Raw genomic sequence first — 22,509 nt, forward strand, 5'->3', positions numbered from 1 at the left:
ACACTGTATATTCTACACGTGAAAACATACGAGTAATTACATTGTCAAGTTTGCCGATGTCATAACCGTGGTGAGGCTCTTTACCAACAATGATAATATGGCCAAGAAAGGGGAGGTGGAAGAAGCTGAGGCCTGGTGTCTGGCAAATAGCCTCTTCTTCAATGTCCACAAGAGTAAGGAGACAATTATGTGGAAAGCTAAAAGTGCAACGTGGAAACTCACAGGGAAATTAAGGGCATAGCTCATATTTTATAATTCTGCTAGTGGAGTGTCTCCAATCATTGCATGACCAGCCATCATTTTCTGTACAAGAGATATTTTTTCCATGACAGTTGATTGGTAGCTAATTTGCAAATTAACAACGTGGATTTTGTCATGGCTGTCTTTTATTTTTCCTAAAAAAAAAAATAATTCTGCATGTTATATTTTCTCTAGGCAATCTTTGGAAATACATTTCATGATCTTCTTCAATGTTGTAAGAAAATAAATTGCAATTGTGATGTTTATACAGCATGGAAGAAACAAATACAGATTGCATTTCAGAAATATGTCATTGGTAAAGGAGTGAAGGAGCGATGCATTTAAATTATTTGCCTTCTCCTTAGATGAGGTGGAGACCCTGTCACTGCATGGATCCTACCATGAGAAAATTGTCACTCTTGGTGATTCATTGTTGAATTTCAAAAGACTGAAGTCATTAGACTTGTCAAGAAATGCAATTGTCAGTCTGGAGGTAAGTGTCCTCTTCTCCTTGGTAAGTAATGTCTTCCAACTTTGCATCTGAACATGGGTTCTTCAGTCTTTATTGTCTTAATTTAAATGATTTATGGAGTTCAGACAGAAAGATGGGTGAGGTGGGTGAAGTGCAGTTTTATATGGATTTGCAATCATTTCTGCTTAATAACATCATATTAATGACCAAAACATTCAGAAAATAATTTACGGAAGTTATTTTCAGTGAAATCTCTGAACCTTTGATGGGCTGTATCATGTTGATAGCTAACCAGCAGTTCCATAAGAGAACTGCACTTTGGCAAGTTGCAGGCTTCCAGGCATTGAGTCCAGGGATGATATGTACTGTGCTGAGAAGTCAGTCACTCTTTGTAGCATATGGATCAGTTTTACATGAGCCACACTGGTGTAGACACTGTTTCCATTTACCTAAATAAGGTTGTCAGTCATCATTAAGTGAGCAGGTGATAAATCTTTATTGGTATTTCTTGCTGTGTTTTGTTGTGTTCTATATTTTCCAATTTGTGTTTGGAGAGAAACTCCTACAATCTAGCAGCATCATTTTTCTTTTAAGAAAGAGGGTTTAGGGTGTTATTTTGAGTTGAGATTAAAAATGGAAGTGTAGCTTCAAAGATCTAGACACTAGGTGAGAAATATTTGCATTGGGTATTTTTGCCTCAAGGGTATTAGCCTCTCTACTATCCAAGATGTTTTCAAAAGATGGTGTCTCTGAAAGACACTGTCCAATATTAATGACCTCCCATCAGCCAGGACATGCCCTCTTCTGATTATTACCATCAGGAAGGAGGTACAGAAGCCTAAATGCACACACTCAGCGATTCAAGAGCTGCTTCTGCCGCTACCCGAGTTCTGAATGGATATTGAACCCATGAACGCTACCTCACTTTATTTATTTTCTTTTGCACCATTTTTAATTTACCTATTTAAGATAGTTATGTACTAACTGTAATCGATTTATTTGTTTTTCTATATTTATCTCGTATTGCTTTCCACTGCTACTGCTGTTAACAAATTTCACAACATTTGCCACTGATATTAAACCTGATTCTGATTCACTATTTCTCAGTACATATGTCTTTCTCATGAAAGTTACTGTACTTGAAGGCACATTTTTCCTTGGATTTTCCCAAGCTGACATTGGTGGATGCAATGATCAGGTAGGTACCATGGAATAAATTGCAATCAGTGACTCCATTCATTTAAATGGAAATGAAAGGCTGTAAGAAGACCTTCCTGAGTGCACTTAAATACCCTAATATAATTTTAAGCATTTCCACTATTTTATTTCATTTTCTTTCATAATTTGAAACCTTTTATTAAGTGCAATTGTGAACAATATCCAGATCAGAAATGCTGATCAGGTCAACTAGTTCCCAAAGAGAACTTTGATAGGCCAATCAGATGGTTCACTGCTGCTCAGCGATAGAACATAAAAAATCATATGCACAATTAAGAAACATTAAAAAATAGTAGAAATACAGGAGTGATGATGATCATGATGAAGTCTCCTGGAGAGAAATATTTATATACACATGCTATCCTCCATAATTCAGAGAGATTGAAGGATAAGGTTACAGGATGACAAAACATGACAGGAGCACTTGGAATTAAAAATTGATCCCTACCGGGAGAAAACAGCTCCTGATCCTTCCGCACTGTTCTTCAGCAGTTTACGGACTAAGTCCAGCCGGAACATAACTCACAAGTGCTCTTGAAAGTCGGGTATTAACCCTACCTGCCAACAACCAAGCATTACAATCCTGGTCCCTTTCATGATAGCTTATGAAGATATTGAGAGTTTGAAATATATTAATCCCTCAATGAATGTTCATAGTGTTTTGAAATCTTTGCGATATCACAAATATTCATCTGTTTTCAAAATCCTGAAATATATGAAAATTGGATAATTTGGTTCAGTTTCTGTGCCTGATAGACAGCTGTTGTGCACATTTTGCTTTCTCAGACAGAACTTATTGTAACAGTTCTTACAATTAAAGCTGATTGCATCCCCAGTTTCAGTCCATTGACGCTGACTGATTAGTAACATAATTTGTTATCACAGTTGGTTTTAAAATGTTTTTTGGGGAAAAGTTAGAATGTGCAGTATTAAATTCAAAAGTGTCAGTTGTTTCATAAATAACTACGTCTTTCCGTGTGTAGGGTTTGGAGTGTTTACAGGAACTGGAAAAATTAAGCCTGTATTTTAATAACATTCAGACATTGGAAGAAATTTCTAGCTTGCGCCATCTGATCCATTTAACTGAGCTAGATTTACGGCTAAATCCAGTTACAAGCACTGTGGAGAATTACAGACAGTATGTAATTCGCCTCTTACCAAATTTGCTGAATTTGGGTAAGCATGAGTTATTTAACATCAAATTGCCTGATAAAAGATGTGAATTTGTAACATATTGTGCATGTTCTTCAGTAATTACTGTTTGAAATTGTGCTGGCATTGTTTGGTGTGAAACCAGCATACCTGGGTTTAATTACATTAAAACTCCAATAATCTGAAGAGTGAAGAGACCTGATGATTTGACATCTGGCTCACTAGGTCACGTTTGCTGGAAATTTTTTATTACTGGAAGGAGAAATCAATATCTATGGTATCATATTGGAGGCTAACCAGACAGAAGTGTTAGTCCGCCACCCTGAGGATGGCCTCATCTTCGCACAAGAGGAAGCCATGGAGTAACATGTTGGAATGGAACAGGAATCAGAATTAAAATGCTTTGCCACTGTGAAATACCACTTTCCATGACAAAGCAGCCCCCCAGTTTCCGATTGGACTCACAAATACAGAGGAGGCCACATTGGGAGTACCAGGCACTATAGATGACTCCAGTATATTCACTGGTTAAATATTGCCTCACCTGGAAGGACTGTTGGGGACCCTGAATGTAGGGGAAGGGGGTACGTGAACAGAGAGGTGTAGCACTTAGGAGATCAGTGGGGAGGCATGAATGAACAAGGAAATCACAGAGTACATGATCCTTGTGAAAAATCGTGGGTGGGAGGTTAGTAAAATACCTTTAGTGGAAGCATGCTTTTGGAGAGATGGTAGTTGTGGAGAGTGACGTGTTGGATCCGGAGGATCATCGGGTGGTGAGGTGGGGACAAGAGGAACTCTGTTCCTGTTAAGGTGGAGAAGGGTAGAATTGTCGAGTTTAAAGAGAATTGTGTGGAAAAACAAAAAATATCCAGTGAGCAAGAGGTCAGTGCACAGAAACGTCTTGCCAATGAGAGGTCTGACCAGGATTGCCCAATAAGTTCACGATGACAGAAATGCAACAGAAACTCAAGTAACAACACGTTACAATAGTGGTATGCAGAAGAGCATCTCTGAATGCACAATAGGTTGAAACTGGAACTGGATGTGCTACAGCAGCAAAAGGCCATAGACAGACATTCAGTTGTAACTGAGTGTAATTTATACAGATAGTGAAGAAAAGGACTGTGATTTATTTCACATGTCCTGTTTCACACACAATAGCAGTGCAAGAGATTGCCAATTGTTCAAATGCTGAGGTAGGATTAGGGTATTGCTGGACACTTCAAGCAGCCAATGGTTGTTGGGGAGTCGCTATTACCGAACCTTGGGATTTCAGGTTTCTGCATTTTCAGTGGCAAGAAGAGGGCATGATCTGCATGGTGGTCACACTTTCTAACTGAAAAGATTCAGTTAGTCTGGCACCACCAAAGGGCCAAGTGTGGTGGACAACTGAAGTTTTACTGGAAGTGCTTTCTTTTTGAGTTTGTTAATATGGGAACAATGGAGTAACCATGACTGTGACCTCTGGAAGAATCTATGGGTAGAGTGTGTAGCTACTGAGATTCCATCTGTCCAGAGAATACAGTATTTACCAATGTGCCAGGTCTTCATCCATGTATTGATGCAGCCATAATTGTTTGTATCCTTTTGGATATGCAGAATGCTTAAAACAACTGATGCACAGTCTGCACAATGTTTGTTTTTTTTTAGATTTATTTTCTAAATCTCCCTCCAAATGACATTTAAATGCATTGTCTGTTTTTATGTGGATATACAATAGATAAAGTTGCATTAGAGAATGGGGTGTGAATGGGTAAGAAGTCATTTAAAGCTATGGAAATCTATACAATATATTCGATCAGCTTAAGCAAATTCAGTTCTGCATTGTCTTTTTCAAATCAGATTCACCCTTATAAATAGTTTCTTTATATTCCAAAAGAAGCATGCCTTTGTAAAATTACCCTGAGTGTGGCCTCATCTTGGCACAAGAGGAAGTCATGGAGCAAAACGTTGGAATGGGATATGAATCAGAATTAAAATGCTTTGCCACTGTGAAATACCACTCTCAGCAGATGGAGCACAGGTGCGTGACGAAGCTGTCCCCCGTTTCCGATGAGTCTCACCAATATAGAGGAGGCTGCATCAGGAATACTAGGCACAATAGAGGACTCCAGCATATTCACTGGTTAAATATTACCTCATCCGGAAAGACTGTTTGGGACCCTGAAGGAGGAGATGAGGAGTACGTGAACAGGGGAGGTGTAGAAATTTGGAGATCATTGGGGAGGGATGAATGAACAAGGAAATCGCGGAGTACGTGATCCCTGTGAAAAATTGGAGGTGGAAAGTGGGTAAAATACTTCTCGTGGTAGCCCGCTTCTGGAGAGGCGTTAGTTGTGGAGTGTGACGTGTTGGATACGGAGGATCATAGTGTGGTATGTGAGGACAAGAGAAATTACATCACTATTAAGGTGAAGAGGGGGAGAGATGTTGAGAGAACAGAGAATTGTGTGGAAAATCAAAAAATATCCAGTGAGCAAGAGGTCAGTGCGCAAAATCGTCTTGTAAATGAGATGGGACTGAGGAGGATTGCCCAACTAGTTCAACCTCACAGGAGTGCAACAGAAGATCAAGTATCAACACGTTACAATAGTGGTATGCAGAAGAGCATCTCTGAATGCACAAAAAATTGAACCTTGCAGTGGATGTGTTACAGTAGCAAATGACCATAAACAGACATTCAGTGGTCACTGAGTGGTGACAGATAGTGAAGAAAATGATTGTGATTTATTTTACGTGTCCTGTTTCACACAATCAGACACACATCAATGGGTGTGCAAGAGAATGTCAATTGTTCAATTGCTGAGGTAGGATTAGAGTATTGCAGGACAGTTCAAGCAGCTAATGGTTGTAGGAAAGTAGCTATTCCTGAACCTTGGGATGTGGGATTTCTGGTTTCTGTATTTCCAGCAGCAAGAAGAGGGCATGATCTGCATGGTGGTCGCACTTGAGAAAAGGGCCGAGTGTGGTGGACAACTGGAGTTTTACTGGAAGTGCTTTCTTTTTGAGTTTGTTAATATGGGAACAGTGGAGTAACCCTGACTGTGACCTCTGGAAGAATCTATGGGTAGAGTGTGTAGCTACTGAGATTCCATCTGTCCAGAGAATACAGTATTTACCAGTGTGCCAGGTCTTCATCCATGTATTGATGCAGCCATAATTGTTTGTATCCTTTTGGATATGCAGAATGCTTAAAACAACTGATGCACAGTCTGCACAATGTTTGTTTCTTTGGATTTATTTTCTAAATCTCCCTCCAAATGACATTTAAGTGCATTGTCTGTTTTTTATGTGGATATGCAATAGATAAGGTTGCATTAGAGAATGGGGTGGGAATGGGTAAGAAGTCCTTTAAACCTCTGGAAATCTGTTCGATATATTGTTCGATCAGCTTGAGCAATTTCAGTTCTGCATCGTCTTTTTCAAATCGGAGTCACCCTTAATATTGTTTCTTTATATTCCAAAAGAAGCATGCCTGTGTAAAATTATCTTGAGTCATTTTACTCTCATGTTTTATATGGTATCTGCTTGATATGCTGAATGAGGAGTGGGAGAAACTTTACTAAACTTTCTGCAGTATATTTAACTCATTCTTCCACAGGTTAGCCTGTAAATCATATGTCGATAAGTGATCTCGTTCATTCTTTAAGGTCAAAGTTAAATAACTGCCCAACATCATGCTGAATTAACCTGTGCAGCTCTTGCACATTGCCAAATCATACACAGCTGATAATTTGCTGATGTACGAATTGTTAGTCTAGTAGGTCGATATGTTGTATTGCTAACAATTCCTCAGAATATTTTATTTGATACAATAATTGACAGTCGGTCCTTTCAAGTGCTGTTGTGTTGCATTTATGTTAATTGCAATATCTCAATAATTGTTTGTCATCAACAGATCTCAGACCTGTCCATGCAACTGAGAGAAATGCTACCAAACTTGACTTCGTTTCACAGGAACAATATGAGACATCTGAAGTAGATAAAAGGGAGGAGAGGTCAGGAAATAGTTCTGTTTGTGTAATATACAATAATCAAAGATTGTAGCTTGATTTAGCTGGATAAGGTATTTTTATTAATGTTCTCTGTTTTTATTTAATATTTTAACCTTTATGAATCAGAGAAGTTGTATTTCAATCCACTGATAGTTGTTTGATAATAACATTGGTGAAGGATTAATTGTAGAGAAGTGTGAAGCAAGGAATCCTCCGCCAATGCCATCTAAACTGTGCTGTTGCGGAGTTTTCTATTTTTTATTTCATCCCTTGTATTTTGCTTTTGTATGAAAGTTTATTACATTTGATATTATAATGAAGCCTATTTATCTTCCTGTCTCACTATTAATTTCAGTCAGCAGATGAAGACGGTCTTCAGTTATGATACAGATCAGCAGAATTATGTGAATCAAGCACAAATGTACAAGTGGGGTGGAGCATCTTATAATCAAAGTGGTAAGTGATGTGATTCACATTTGGCCATCAAACCTGACTGCCTCAGATCTTGCTGGATAATGAATTCACTTTTTGTGAATTACTTGGGCGATATTTTTTTAGAAATATGGGCTGCTACTTACTGCTTCTTCCCAGCATAAATGCCAGCTGACAAATGTGGAAGTCTAAAGCAGGGTGACTAATTTCCACTGGAAACTGGAACAGGAACGTGCTTGAAATTCTGGACACTCATTTGGGAGATGTATGCCAGTGTTAGACAAGCACAGGGTATCATATGGAAGTTTTTATGGCTGCCAAGAAGAACGGAAAGCACAGTTTGAATTGTTCATTGTATTACTAATTTGATTTGAGGAAATCAATTTATTTATTTAAATATGTTAATTTTGAGTCAACTGTATTCAGTAAAGATGCCTGGATAAAGTAGATAACATAAGATGGTGGCATGTTTGGAAAGCAGCAGCCTCTCAGGGCCAAACAACCAAAACTGATTTGATTTGATGCCCACCCACCATGGACATTTTCTCTTCTACTTCCTCTGATAGGACAGAATGTGCAGAAACTGGATAGTATATAGTCACTAGGCTCAAGGATAGCTTCTATCCCATGTTGAATGGCCCCTAGTACAATATGACAGGCTCTCGACCTCACAATCTACTTAATTTTGGCCTTGTACCTTATTGCCACACTGCACTGTCTCTGTAGCTGTAATACTTTATTCTGTATTCCATTATTGTTTAATTCCTTCATTTATTTTCAATCTTCTGATGTGATGAAATTATCTGTCAGGATAGCTTGAAAAACAAATTTTTCTGGGTACAATAATAAAGCAATTGTCTTCTGTGGACGGCTGGATGCAGAGATGCGAGCGATCCCATCTTGCTGAGGAGTCTAGAATCAGGGGTTAGAATCTCAGAATCAAGGATAGGGCATTTCAGACCAGATGAGAAAAGAATTCTTCACATGAAGAAGGATGAATTGTTGGAATTGTCTGTCTGAGAGAACCCTGGAGTCTCACGCCTTGGTTCATTCAAAATTGATAGATTTCTAGATATCGAGGAAATGGGAATAAAAGCAGGAAAATAGTTACTAGGTCGAAGAGGAGGCTTGAAGTACCAAATGACTGATTCCAGCTCCCATTTCTTAAAATTTCCATTCACAACTTTGACAGTCAAAGGTTTTCTAAGGTGTTTCTTAGGCAGACTTTTTGTTCTGTAGTCCTTGTGACTAGATGATGTTGGCATGGTGCCTTGCAAGTCCTTGCTGAATACCATGTGGACTCTCAACACAGCAATTTATCCATATCGATGACAGATTGTAACTTAACAAAATTGCAGGCAACAAGTCATATTTGTTAGATTCTGAGCTATTCACTGTAAATTGAATATAGCACTCATATTATAATGTTGTGGCGACCCACTTTCTGCGCAGGCGAACCGGCTCACAAATAGCCAGATTTTGGTAATGGACCTCTGACGTCATTTCCGCCCGGAGAGGGCGGGTGCTAGGAATTAAATGCCAGCACCATGAAGTTTGAATAAACTAGTCTTGAAACGACGTGTCGTTATTTCAGCGCTGTGTGTAGCACATCGCTACATTGGTGACCCCGACGGTCCAAACGGGATTTGGACCAAAGATGACCGACTCTTCATCTGTTCACGCAGTTTCGCTAAAACTGCCGACTTTCTGGATGCTGCGACCACGCGTGTGATTTAGCCAAGCAGAAGCCCAGTTCCAGATTCGGCAGATATCTTCTGATTCCACGCGTTACTATCACGTGGTGAGCGCCCTTGACCAGCAGACGGCCGCCCAGGTTGTGGATTTCATACAGTTGCCCCCGGAAGAAGGCAAATATGAAGCATTCAAAGCACTGCTCATTGGGACCTTTGGCCTCTCATGGCGTGAGCGGGGTGCCCGCCTGCTTCACCTGGACGGTTTGGGAGACAGACTGCCGTCAGCATTGATGAACAAGATGCTGGCCCTGGCTGACGGACACAAGCCCTGCCTCATGTTCGAGCAAGCGATCCTAGAGCAATTGCCCGAGGACATACATCTGCTGCTGGCCGACGCAGATTTCAGCAACCCCCGGAAGGTGGCAGCCCGGGCAGACGTGCTGTGGCCACGCACCCAACAGCGGACCAGACCAGGCCCGGCAGGGGGGCGCACACAACACAGAGGCAGGAGTGAGGAGGCCAGTGAACAGTGGTGTTTCTACCACCAGCGGTGGGCAGTGGTGGCCTGCCGTTGTCGCCTGCCCTGCAAGGGCCAGGGCCAGGGCCAGCTGCCACTAATGACTATGGCGGCTGGCCACCAGGACAGCTTCTTGTACGTCTGGGACAAACAGTCGGGACGCCGCTTTAGGAGATCTAGGCCTCATATGGAGCCAGTGATCATTAATGGAGAATGTGTGGAGCAGGTTAAGACCTACAAGTATCTGGGAGTACAGTTAGACGAGAAGCTAGACTGGACTGCCAACACAGATGCCTTGTGCAGGAAGGCACAGAGTCGACTGTACTTCCTAAGAAGGTTGGCGTCATTCAATGTCTGTAGTGAGATGCTGAAGATGTTCTATAGGTCAGTTGTGGAGAGCGCCCTCTTCTTTGTGGTGGCGTGTTGGGGAGGAAGCATTAAGAAGAGGGACGCCTCACGTCTTAATAAGCTGGTAAGGAAGGCGGGCTCTGTCGTGGGCAAAGTACTGGAGAGTTTAACATCGGTAGCTGAGCGAAGGGTGCTGAGTAGGCTACGGTCAATTATGGAAAACTCTGAACATCCTCTACATAGCACCATCCAGAGACAGAGAAGCAGTTTCAGCGACAGGTTACTATCGATGCAATGCTCCTCAGACAGGATGAAGAGGTCAATACTCCCCAATGCCATTAGGCTTTACAATTCTACCGCCAGGACTTAAGAACTTTTTAAAAGCTATTATTAATGCTTTTTGAGATAGTGATTTAGATGCATATCATATTTTTTTTTACTGAGTTAAGTATTGTATTTAATTAGTTTTGCTACAACAAGTGTATGGGACATTGGAAAAAAGTTGAATTTCCCCATGGGGATGAATAAAGTATCTATCTATCTATCTATCTATCTATCTATCTTGGTTGACACCGGAGCGGAAATCAGCGTCTTGCCCCCGACGGGGTACGACACCCGCAACAGGAAGCCAGGACCCACCCTGAGGGCCGCAAACGGCAGCACGATACGGACCTACGGCACCCGCACAGCGCCCAAAGAGGATCTGCATGCCTCGTCGGCCGAGTTGGTGTATGACGCACCCCTGGCCATCCCAGGAGAGTTCATACCAGCCCCAAGGGGGCAAGAGGAAGAACCCGCAGCAGTCCTGGACAGACTACGCGAGAGGCTCGGCAACCTGAACCCCGTACCGACTTCACAGCACAGACGGACCCCGACCAATGTACCCAAAGGCCTGCAGAACTGTAAGTTTGTGTTTGTACGAAGGGGCGGACACTGGCAACGCTACAGTGGCCGTACGAGGGGCCGTTCAAGGTGATCAACAACAACGGGTCCACGTACGTACTGGACATTGGGGGGAAAGAGGAGGTTTTCACGGTGGACCGACTCAAACCAGCCCATGTGGACTTGGCGCAGCCGGTCGAGGTTCAGACACAGCGGTGCAGAGGCAGACCTCCCAAACAGAGGCTGATCCAGACTGTGGACATTGGGGGGGTGTATCGCTGGTTCTGGGGGGTGGTTGTGTGGCGACCCACTGCCAGCGCGCGGGGGGAGACTTTGGTAATGCACCTCTGATATCATTTCCGCCCGGAGAGGGCAGGCGCTAGGGATTAAATGCCAGCGCCACGAAGTTCGAATAAACTAGTCTCGAAACGACTTACGAGTCGTTATTTCAGCACATCACTACAATGTAATTATTATAATCTGTATGTTACATAGGTTACATAAGTCTTGGTACATATTGGCACCAATGACATGCGTTGACAAGGTGAGGAGTTCATGAAGAGAGATTATGGGGATTGAGGTAGAAATCTAAAAAGAGGACCTCCAGGGTAGTAATCTCTGGATCGCTGCCTGTCCCATACGCCAGTGAGCAGAAGAATACAATGATTGAGCAGGTAAATGCGAGGCTGAGGAATTGCTGCTGGGGGCGAGGCTTCAGATTTTTGCATCATTGGGATCACTTCTGGCAAAATTTCGACATGTACAATAGGCACGGGTTACACCTGAACCCAAGAGGGACCAATATCCTGTGGGTAGGTTTGCTAGAATTGTTCGGGAGGGTTTAAATTAATTTGGCACAGGGATGGTAACTGGAATGGTAGTGCTGAGAAAGAGATAGTTGATTTACAAACAGAGGCAGTGTGTAGTGAGACTCCTTGCTAGATGGAGCTAACGACAAGGCAAAATTGCTGTTAACAGGATAAGATGCAATGTAAAAGGCAGCCAGAATTGGAAAGAGTGATGAATACAGGACTGAAGGTGTTATATTTGACTGCATGCTGTATGCGGAATAAGGTGGATGAACTTGTAGCATTGTTCCAGATTGGCATGTATGACATCACTGAGTTCTGGCTGAAAGAAGATTATAGCTGGAGCTTAACATATAACCATGTAACAATTAAAGCATGGAAACAGGCCATCTCGGCCCTTCTAGACCGTGCCAAATGCTGACTCTCACCTGTCCCACTGACCTGCACTCAGCCCATAACCCTCCATTCCTTTCCTGTCCATTAATCTATCCAATTTTTTTTAAATGACAATATCGAACCTGCCTCTACACTTCTACTGGAAGCTCGTTCCCCACAGCTACCACTCTCTGAGTAAGGAAGTTCTCCCCATGTTACCCCTAAACTTCTGCCTCTTGTCCTCTTGTGGGAATCTCCCCTACTCTCAATGGAAAAAGCCTATCCACATCAACTCTATCTATCCCCCTCATAATTTTAAATACCTCTATCAAGTCCCCCCTCGACCTTCTACGCTCCAAAGAATAAAGACCTCACTGGTTCAACCTTTCTCTGTAACTTAGGTGCTGAAACCCAGGTGACATTCTAGTAAATCTTCTCTGCACTCTCTCTATTTTGTTGACATCTTTCCTATAATTCGGTGACCAGAACTGTACACAATACTGCAAATTCGGCCCTACCAATGCCTTGTACAATTTTAACATTACATCCCAACTCCTATACTCAATGCTCAGATTTATAAAGGCCAGCATACCAAAAGCATTCTTCACCACACTATCCACATGAAATTCCACCTTCAGGGAACTATGCACCATTATTTCTAGATCACGCTGTTCTACTGCATTCTTCAATGCCCTACCATTTACCATGTATGTCCTGTTTTGATTAGTCCTACCAAAATGTAGCACCTCACACTTATCATCATTAAACTCCATCTGCCATCTTTCAGCCCACTCTTCTAACTGGCCTAAGTATCTCCACAAGCTTTGAAAACCTACTTAATTATCCACAACACCACCTATCTTAGTATCATCTGCATACTTACTAATCCAATTTACCACCCCATCATCCAGATCATTAATGTATATGACAAACAACATTGGACCCAGTACAGATCCCTGAGGCACACCACTAGTCCCTGGCCTCCCACCTGACAAATGGTTATCCGCCACTACTCTCTGGCATCTCCAATCCAGCCACTGTTGAATCCATTTTACTACTTCAATATTAATACCTAACGATTGAACCATCATAACTAACCTTCCATGCAGAACCTTGTCAAAGGCCATTCTGAAGTCCATATAGACAACATCCATTGATTTACCCTCATCAACTTTCCTAGTAACCTCTTCAAAAAATTCAATAAAATTTGTCAAACGTGATGTTCCACGCACAAATCCATGTTCACTGTTCCTAATCAGACCCTGTCTATCCAGAAAATTATATATACCATCTCTAAGAATACTTTCCATTAATTTACCCAGCACTGATGTCAAACTTAATTGCTAATTGCTATTAATTAATTAATTAATTGCTCGGTTTACTCTTAGAACCCTTTTTAAACAATGGAACCACATGAGCAATACACCAATACTCCGGCACCATCCCCGTTTCTAATGACATTTGAAATATTTCTGTCAGAGCCCCTGGTATTTCTACACTAACTTCCCTTAAGGTCCTAGGGAATATCCTGTCAGGACCTGGAGACTTATCCACTTTTATATTCTTTAAACGTGCCAGTACTTCCTCTTCTTTAATCATCATTCCATAACTACCCTACTTGTTTTCCTTACCTTACACAATTCAATATCCTTCTCCTTAGTGAATACCGAAGAAAAGAAATCGTTCAAAATCTCCCCCATCTCTTTTGGCTCCATACATAGCTGTCCACTCTGATTCTCTAAGGGACCAATTTTATCCCTCACTATCTTTTTGCTATTAATATAACTGTAGAAAGCCCTTGGATATATTTTCACCTTACTTGCCAAAGCAACCTCATATCTTCTTTTAGCTTTTCTAATGTCTTTCTTAAGATCCTTTTTACATTCTGTATATTCCTCGAGCACCTGACTTACTCCATGCTGTTCATATTTATTGTAGATCTCTCTCTTTTTCCGAACCAAGTTTCCAATATTTCTTGAAAACTATGGCTCTCTCAAACTTTTAAGCTTTCCATTCAACCTAATAGGAACATAAAAATTCTATACCTTCAAAATTTCACCTTTAAATGACCTCCATTTCTCTATTACATCCTTCCCATAAAACAAATTGTCCCAATCCACTCCTTCTAAATCCTTTTGCATCTCCTCAAAGTTAGCCTTTCTCCAATCAAAAATCTCAACCCTGGGTCCTAACCTGTCCTTCTCCATAATTGTATTGAAACTAATGGCATTGTGGTCACTGGATCCAAAGTGCTCCTCTACACGTGCCTATGTCACCTGACCTATTTCATTCCCTAACATAAGATCCAACACTGCCTCTTCTGTAGTTGGTACCTCTATGTATTGCTGCAAAAAACTATCCTGCACACATTTTACAAACTCCAAACCATCCATCCCTTTTACAGTATGGGCTTCCCAGTCTATGTGTGGAAAATTAAAATCTCCCACAATCACAACCCTCTGCTTACTACAAATATCTGCTATCTCCTTACAAATTTGATCCTCCAATTCTCGCTCTCTATTAGGTGGTCTATAATACACCCCTGTAGGTGTTAATACACCTTTCCCATTCCTCAATTCCACCCAAATTGCCTCCCTGGACAAACCCTCTAATCTATCCTGCCAAAGCACTGCTGTAATGTTTACTCTGACAAGCAATGCAACACCTCAACCTCTTGCCCCTCTGATTCTATCACACCTGAAGCAATGAAATCCAGGAATATTTAGTTGCCATTCATACCTCTCCTGCAACCAATGATATGTGTAGGAAGAGTGAGGAGGTCCTGAAAGGTAAGTTTAGGGAGTTAGGCGCCAAGTTAAAGGACAGGACCTCCAGGATAGCAATCTCAGGATTACTACCAGTGCCACGTGCAGGCAGGTTTAGAAGTAGTAAGATAGCACAGATCAACACATGGCTGAAGATGACATGAAGGAGGGAGGGCTTCAGATTTATAGATAATTGGGCAGTTTTTCCAGGGAAGGTGGGACATGTTCCGGCGGGATGGTTTACATCTGAACTGGAGGGGGACAAATATTCTTGCAGATAGGTTTGCTAGAGAGGCTCCAGTGTATTTAAACTAGATACAGTGGGGGAGGGGAACCAGAGTGTAGGAACAGATGTATGGGAGAAGGAAGAAAAAGAAGATAGTAATGTTGTTTGCAACGTTAGAAATAAACAGAGAGGAAGAGGTGGAGAATTTCTTAAATGCATTTATTTTAATGCTAGGAGCATTGTAAGAAAGGTGGATGAGCTTAGAGCATAGATTGATACCTGGAAATATGATGTTGTAGCTATTAGTGAAACATGGTTGCAGGAGGGTTGTGATTGGCAACTAAATATTCCTGGATTTTGTTGCTTTAGGTGTGATAGAATTGGAGGGACAAGAGGGGAAGGTGTTGCATTGCTATTCAAAGAAAATATTACAGCAGTGCTCTGGCAGGATAGATTAGAGTATTCGTCTAGGGAGGCTATTTGCATGGAATTGAGGAATGGAAAAGGTGAAGTAACACTTACAGGGGTGTACTATAGACCACCTAATGGGAGCGAGATTGGAGGATCAAATTTGTAAGGAGATAGCAGATATTTGTAGTGAGCACCAGGTTGTGATTGTGGGAGATTTTAATTTTCCACACATAGACTGGGAAGCCCATACTGTAAAAGGGCTGGATGGTTTAGAGTTTGTAAAATGTGTGCAGGATAGTTTTTTTGTAGCAATACATAGAGGTACTGACTAGAGAAGGGGCAATAAAGAATGTAAAAAGAATCGTGAGAAAGAAATTAGAAAAGCTAAAAGAAGATATGAGGATGCTTTGGCAAGTAAGGTGAAAATAAATCCAAATGGTTTCTACAGTTTATTAATAGCAAAAGGATAGTGAGGGTTAAAAATGGTCCCTTAGAGAATCAGAGTGGACAGCTATGTGTGGAGCCAAAAGAGGTGGGGGAGATCTTGAACAATTTCTTTTCTTTGGTATTCACTAAGGAGAAGGATATTGAATTGTGTAAGGTAAGGGAAACAAGTAGGGAAGTTATGGAAACTATGATGATTAAAGAAGAGGAAGTACTGGTGCTTTTAAAGAATATAAAAGTGGATAGGTCTCCAGGTCCTGACAGGATATCCCTAGGACCTTGAGGGAAGTTAGTGTAGAAATAGCAGGGGATCTGACAGAAATATTTCAAATGTCATTAGAAACAGGGATGGTGCTGGAGGATTGGTATATTGCTCATGTGGTTTCATTGTTTAAAAAGGGTTCTAAGAGTAAACCTAGCAATTATCAGCCTGTAAGTTTGACATCAGTGGTGGGTAAATTAATGGAAAGTATTCTTGGAGATGGCATGCATAATTATCGGGATAGACAGGGTCTGATTAGGAACAGTCAACATGGATTTGTGCGTGGTGTTACGTACCCGTGACACGTGACGCGTGACTGGGGTTGAAGCTATACTGGACTTGAGGTAATGGTCTTGTGATGGTGGAGTGACATCATTTTCCCACCAGTAGAGGTCATGTGACAGGTTTTTTTTACAGGGTATAAAAGGAGGACCCCTCCCTGTGAGGAGGGGCAGTTCGTGGCTGGATTTGCCATGTTGTCTTCATGCCGCTGCGTGATTTAATGTTATGACGCAGTTTAGTTGAAAGATGAAGTTTTATCTAATGCCTAAAGTTTAAAAGGTCATTGCCAGCAGTTTCTTTACAATACTGCTAGTTGAGAATCAGTGGAGAGTGAAGATCGGAGTTCGGGAGTTAAAGATCGAGGAGAATCGATTTCGACGGTGAAACAGGTTCGACCTTGTTCGATCCTTATTCGGAAGGAATTCGTTGACTGTTCTCGTGTTAATCCCTGTGAAATATCAGAAAGGATTGAGAACGGTGTTATAAAGGAAAGGTCAGTGCCTTTAAGCCATTTCGTTTCGTAAATTCTTCATGGGAAAAAGTTCTATCTTGGGAACCGAAACAACACGACGTGAAAGAGAATTTAAATCGTCTTAAAAAGTCTCTCCCTTAAATGGACCGTGAGCATTTTGAACTTTTGGCAATACTACTTTGAAGAACTGTTTTTGCAACATCGCTTTAAGAACTGTTTAAGCTTCATTACTTTAAGAACTGTTTAAGCTGCCGCACAGCAGCTGATTTCCGGTTACGTTAGTGTTTTGTTTACTTTTGGGGGGTTTGTTTTCAGTGTTTAATAAACGTGTTATTTGTTATAAAAACCCCTGCCTAACTCATATTTATTGTTGCCTGAATCTGTAACAGTGGAAGGTCATGTTTGACAAAACATTGAATTTTTTGAAGAGGCTACTAGGAAAGTTGATGAGGGTAAAGCAGTGGATGTTGTCTTTTTGTTCGGCATGGACTAGAAGGGCCAAGATGGCCAGTTTCCGTGCTGTAATTGTTATATAGTTATATGGCTTTCCAGAGCAGCTCGGGTTCAAGCCCATTAGAGATCTCCTGATCTGGATTGGGTGTTGTGCAATGAACCAGAATTGATTAGAGAGCTGAAGGTAAAGAAACCCTGAGGGAAAGTGATGATATTGTGATCAGGTTTGCCATGAAATGTGAGAAGGAGAAGCAAAAATCAGATATATCAGTATTACGGTGGAGAAAGGTAAATTACAGAGGCATGAGAAAGGAGCTGATCAAAATTGATGAGAAAGAACACTGACAGGGATAATGGTAGAGCAGCAAAGGCTGTAATTTCTGTTAGCAATTAGGAAACAGGATATGCACATCCCAGAGAGGAAGATATATTTGAAAGGCAACATGATACAACCATGGCTAACAAGAGAAGTCAAAGCCAACATAAAAGCCAAAGACGGGGCACATCCTATATCAAAAATTAGTGGGAAGTTAGATGATTGAGAAGCTTTTAAAAACTAACAGAAGCCAACTAAAAAGTCATTAAGAAGTTAAAGCTGAAATACGAAAGTAAGCTATCCGATAATATGGAAGAGGATACCAGAAGTTGTAAACAGTGAGGTGAGTGGATATCGGATGGCTGGAAATAAATGCGGGAGAGGTAGTAATGAGGAGCAAGGAATTGGCAGACAAACTAAATAAATATTTTGAATCATTCTTCATTCTAGAAGGCACTTGTAGTATGGTGGAAGTTGGAGTGTGTCAGTGGTCAGAAGTATGTGATGTTGCCATTACTAGGGTGAAGGTGTTGGGAAACTGGAAGGCCTGAAGGTAGGTATTGTACGACACCTGGATCTGATGGTCTACATCCCAGTCTTTTGAAAGAGGTGGCTGAAGAGTCTGTGGAGGCATGAGTGATGATGGAATGGTTCTGGAAGACTGGAAAATAGTGGAGAGAGGAAGAAGAAAGGAAATTATGGGGCAGTTCATCTGACCTGAGTGCTTGGGAAGATGTTTGAGTTGATTGTTAAGGATGTGTTTTTGATCAAGTCTGCCATATTCAGCATGATTCCCTCAAGGGTACATCTTGCCTGACAAATCTGTTGGAATTCTTTGAAGAAATAACAAGCAGGATAGACATGAGAATCAGATAATGTTGTATACTTGGACTTTCAGAAGGCCTTTGACAAGGTGCCACATATGAGGCTGCTTAACAAGTTCAGAGCTCGTGGTATTACAGGAAAAATACCTGGTGTAAGTGAAGCAGTGGCTGACAGGCAACAGGCAAAGTGCTACTGATCAGTTGAAGCACAGCGAGATGGACAAGCTAAAAACAAAACGAGGTGAGAAACAATGAGTAAATAAACACACACAACACGCTGGAGGAACTCAGCAGTTGGGGCAGCATCCGTGGAAAAGTTGACTGTTCGTTTCCACAGTTACTGCCCGACCTGCTGAGTTCCTCCAGTGTGTTGTGCGTGTTGATTTGACCACAGCATCTGCAGTATACTTTGTGTTTACTAATGAGTAAATAATGTGGCCCAGCATGCGCATAGACAGTCAAGTTCAAAAAAAGGCAGCAAATAAAAGAATAAACAGGTTCAAACACAATGAGTACTGGGTGATAATGACCATAAATAAAAACACAAAATGGCTACATTGGAAACCTAGACAGGTTTGATTACAAAACAGATAACTGGATTTTGTATACCAAGCTAATTCAATAGTACTTTAAAGCAAATGAAATGGCCAATGAGAAAACAGTGTCAATTTTATGAAGTGTATTGGGCTTAATTGCAGACAGTTTGTTTCAAAGTTTAACTGCTCCAACCAAACCATTAAAATTAGTTTTGCTGTTATTGTGAAAGTAAGGCAGGAACATTTAGAAGCAAAACCATTATTGATTGCAGACTGCTTTCTGTTTCGTAAGTGACACTAGCATGGATAAAACAGTGGCGAATTGGCAAGAGGCAAAGTGGGAATAAAGGGAGTCCTTTCTGGTTGGCTGCTGGCGACTCGTGGTGTTCCACAGGGGTCTGTGTTGCGATCGTTTTAATCAGCAGTCTGGTCCTCTTCATTCTGTTGGGAAGTATGTTTGCAATTATTCCATTGTGGTATTGAGAGTAACATTTCCAGATGGAAAAAAAAGAAATAAGTGGATTCTCACAGGGTTTTGTTATGGCAGAGAAAATTTGAATATCCAGCAAATAAAAGCAAATAATCTCACCAAATTTAAGAATGGGGTAACTGAGAGCTACAGTGTTTATGAACATAAACTGAATACTCTATTGTAAATGTGGAATGATAAAATTACCTGTTTATGCCAAAATACTGATCATTTCCCATTTTTCATTTTCTTTAACTGTCCAGATGTGAAAACAACTACCAAATACAGGAGCTGTAGAAGTATCGATGAGGATGACAGTACCAGCATTCACAGATCAGGAATGCTTTCTACTAGCCAAATATCGCATAATGGAACATCAACTGTTCACCGCCTTGTTGATCGACAACAGTTATTATCACCCAGCAACTCTTTAATATCCCTTCGTACAACTTGTTTAAAGAGAAGCTTTACTGATAGAAAGGTAACAAACACGGTTCATTTAACTAAGTTAATTTTTTCCAGTGTTCAGTTGTCTCTAGTATTGGGAGACTGATGTGGTATTGTGAATATGGGAAATATTTTGCAAATATTAGTTGATTGTATTCTTAATCATACCCCACCCCCTTGATCGAACCTACATGTCGCACCATGAATTCACAACAATTTGGAGGTGTTACCTCTGGAAGATAACCGGCACCCCAGGTAAAACTGATTTTACTGATTTATGTTTCCAGCAAAACTCCAAAGGTGAGCTTAGGCAAAAAATTGATTGGCTGATTTTCATTGGCACATTTTGACATCATGACAATTTCCTTTAATTCCCTTTTGTGAAAACAGGAAATAGTGGAATTTCACAGAACAGGCTTAAAAGAGTACATGTTATCATTTTGTTTTCAGTTCTTCAAAACCCATAACTAAGCTTGATCAGTTTTCAGCCATGAATTTTATGTATCAGTTTGTTACTTTATATATATATTGTACTTAAAATGTTTGCTGTTGGGTAAAATTTATATTTTGTGAGCATGTAAGCAGAGTCAAAATTATGTTTGGTGTTAGAACTAGGGAAAGGGGTGTTTTAGTACACCTATGCTCATTACATGCATCTTCAGACAATGCGGATTCACAGTTATGTGAGGAACCTATTTCTACCAACTTCTCCATATATGCATCCAGAACTCACAGTTATGTGAGGAGCACTGCTTTCCCGCCAATACGTCACGTGCGCACGCCCCACAGTCTCACTCCCGCCAGTTTAGCATTGGTTTTGGTAACGTGTGGATGTGCAATCTTGCGCTCTTAAACTTTGGTTGTTTTTACCTATACTGCAGTGATTTTGTGCTTGAAATATGTAACTATGACTCCTAAGCGTCCTATGTCAAGTCCTGGATAGATATACTTTGCTTATGTGTTCCAATGCCAAAGGAGACTGTAAAATGAAACCTCTCTTAGTCATTTCTAAGACCTTCTAACTGCCTCATCTGTTTACTCTGTGCCTCCATAGCCTCCTTCCTCACTCCTAAGCATCCACCTAGGGTATCTTGTGAGCCAGGTTCGAAATTTCGTTCCTTGACAACACTAAATCTGCTTCATCTCCCTTACTTTCCTTAGCTCCACTATTCTCCGTTTTACCATCCTCTAACCTCTCCTGGTACAAGATCGGTAAAAACGTCTCTGCTAAATCAACACTGGCCTCATTTAAACTGTCTCCTTTCTCAGCCGCCTTTCTAAACATGCTGCGAGTCATTGCGCATGCGGGATAAATCTTGGCATCTATGGGCGGGTCCTCAGCACTTACAGGCTTACTTGTTAATTTCACTGCTGAATACACGTCACCACCTGCCAGATAATTACCAAGTAGGACGTCCACGCCCGATACCTCTTAACACAACCTCCCCAGTCTCAGTCTCAGGACTGAAGTCTAACATCTTCCTTAAAATCAATGACTGTCCAGTCCCAGTATCTCTCCAGATCCGCACTGGAACTGGGGTTTCTCCTTCCTTCACAGACACTGTCCCTTCCAAGATAAACTTCTCACGCCCCTCTTGTGCTCTATCTACCTTTGCCTTCCTCATCGATCTGTTGACCGACTCAATGCAACCAGTCGGGACTGCCGTTTTCCCATTTCCTGTCTCCTCCTTCGGAGCAAAGCACTTAGATGCCGGAGGATTGGCGTATTGCTCATGTGGTTCCATTGTTTAAAAAGAGAAGTAAGCCTGGCAATTATAGACCTGTCAGTTTGATATCAGTGGTGGGTAAATTAATGGAACGTATTCTTAGAGATAGTATTTATAATTATCTGGATAGACAGGATCTAATTAGGAGTAGCCAGCATGGATTTGTGCGTGGAAGGTCATGTTTGACAAACCTTATTGAATTTTTTGAAGAAGTTATGAGGAATGTTGACGAGGGTAAGGCAGTGGATGTAGTCTATATGGACTTCAGCAAGGCCTTTGACAAAGTTCCACATGGAAGGTTAGTTAAGAAGGTTCAGTCGTTAGGTATTAATGCTGGAGTAATAAAATGGATTCAACAGTGGCTAGATGGGAGACGCCAGAGAGTAGTGGTGGATAATTGTTTATCGGGATGGAGGCCGGTGACTAGCGGGGTGCCTCAGGGATCTGTTTTGGGCCCAATGTTGTTTGTAATATACATAAATGATCTGGATGATGGGGTGGTAAATTGGATTAGTAAGTATGCCGATTGCCGGTTAGAAGAATGGGCTGAACGCTGGCAGATGGAATTTAATGCTGAGAAGTGTGAGGTTCTACATTTTGGCAGGAATAATCCAAATAGAACATAGAGGGTAAATGGTAGGGCATTGAGGAATGCAGTGGAACAGAGAGATCTAGGAATAACAGTGCATAGTTCCCTGAAGGTGGAGTCTCATGTAGATAGGGTGGTGAAGAAGGCTT

General features: G+C 41.2%; 1 protein-coding gene across 2 annotated transcripts in view; it reads left to right on the top strand.

Annotated features, from left to right (window-relative positions):
• Positions 1-22,509, top strand: part of LOC140718550 (centrosomal protein of 72 kDa-like) — a 42,383-nt gene that overhangs the window by 11,372 nt on the left and 8,502 nt on the right. Inside the window, exons 2-6 of one of the 2 annotated variants that reach the window (XM_073032507.1) lie at positions 606-733; positions 2,914-3,106; positions 6,984-7,083; positions 7,436-7,536; positions 19,861-20,078. In XM_073032507.1, coding sequence (XP_072888608.1) covers positions 606-733; positions 2,914-3,106; positions 6,984-7,083; positions 7,436-7,536; positions 19,861-20,078 — 740 coding nt within the window. Of the gene's footprint in view, positions 1-605; positions 734-2,913; positions 3,107-6,983; positions 7,084-7,435; positions 7,537-18,666; positions 18,716-19,860; positions 20,079-22,509 lie in introns of those variants that run through there. The other variant, XM_073032508.1, reaches the window with a different exon arrangement.

The sequence above is a fragment of the Hemitrygon akajei genome, chromosome 29, assembly GCF_048418815.1.
Source record: "Hemitrygon akajei chromosome 29, sHemAka1.3, whole genome shotgun sequence".
NCBI classification, from domain to species: Eukaryota; Metazoa; Chordata; class Chondrichthyes; order Myliobatiformes; family Dasyatidae; genus Hemitrygon; species Hemitrygon akajei.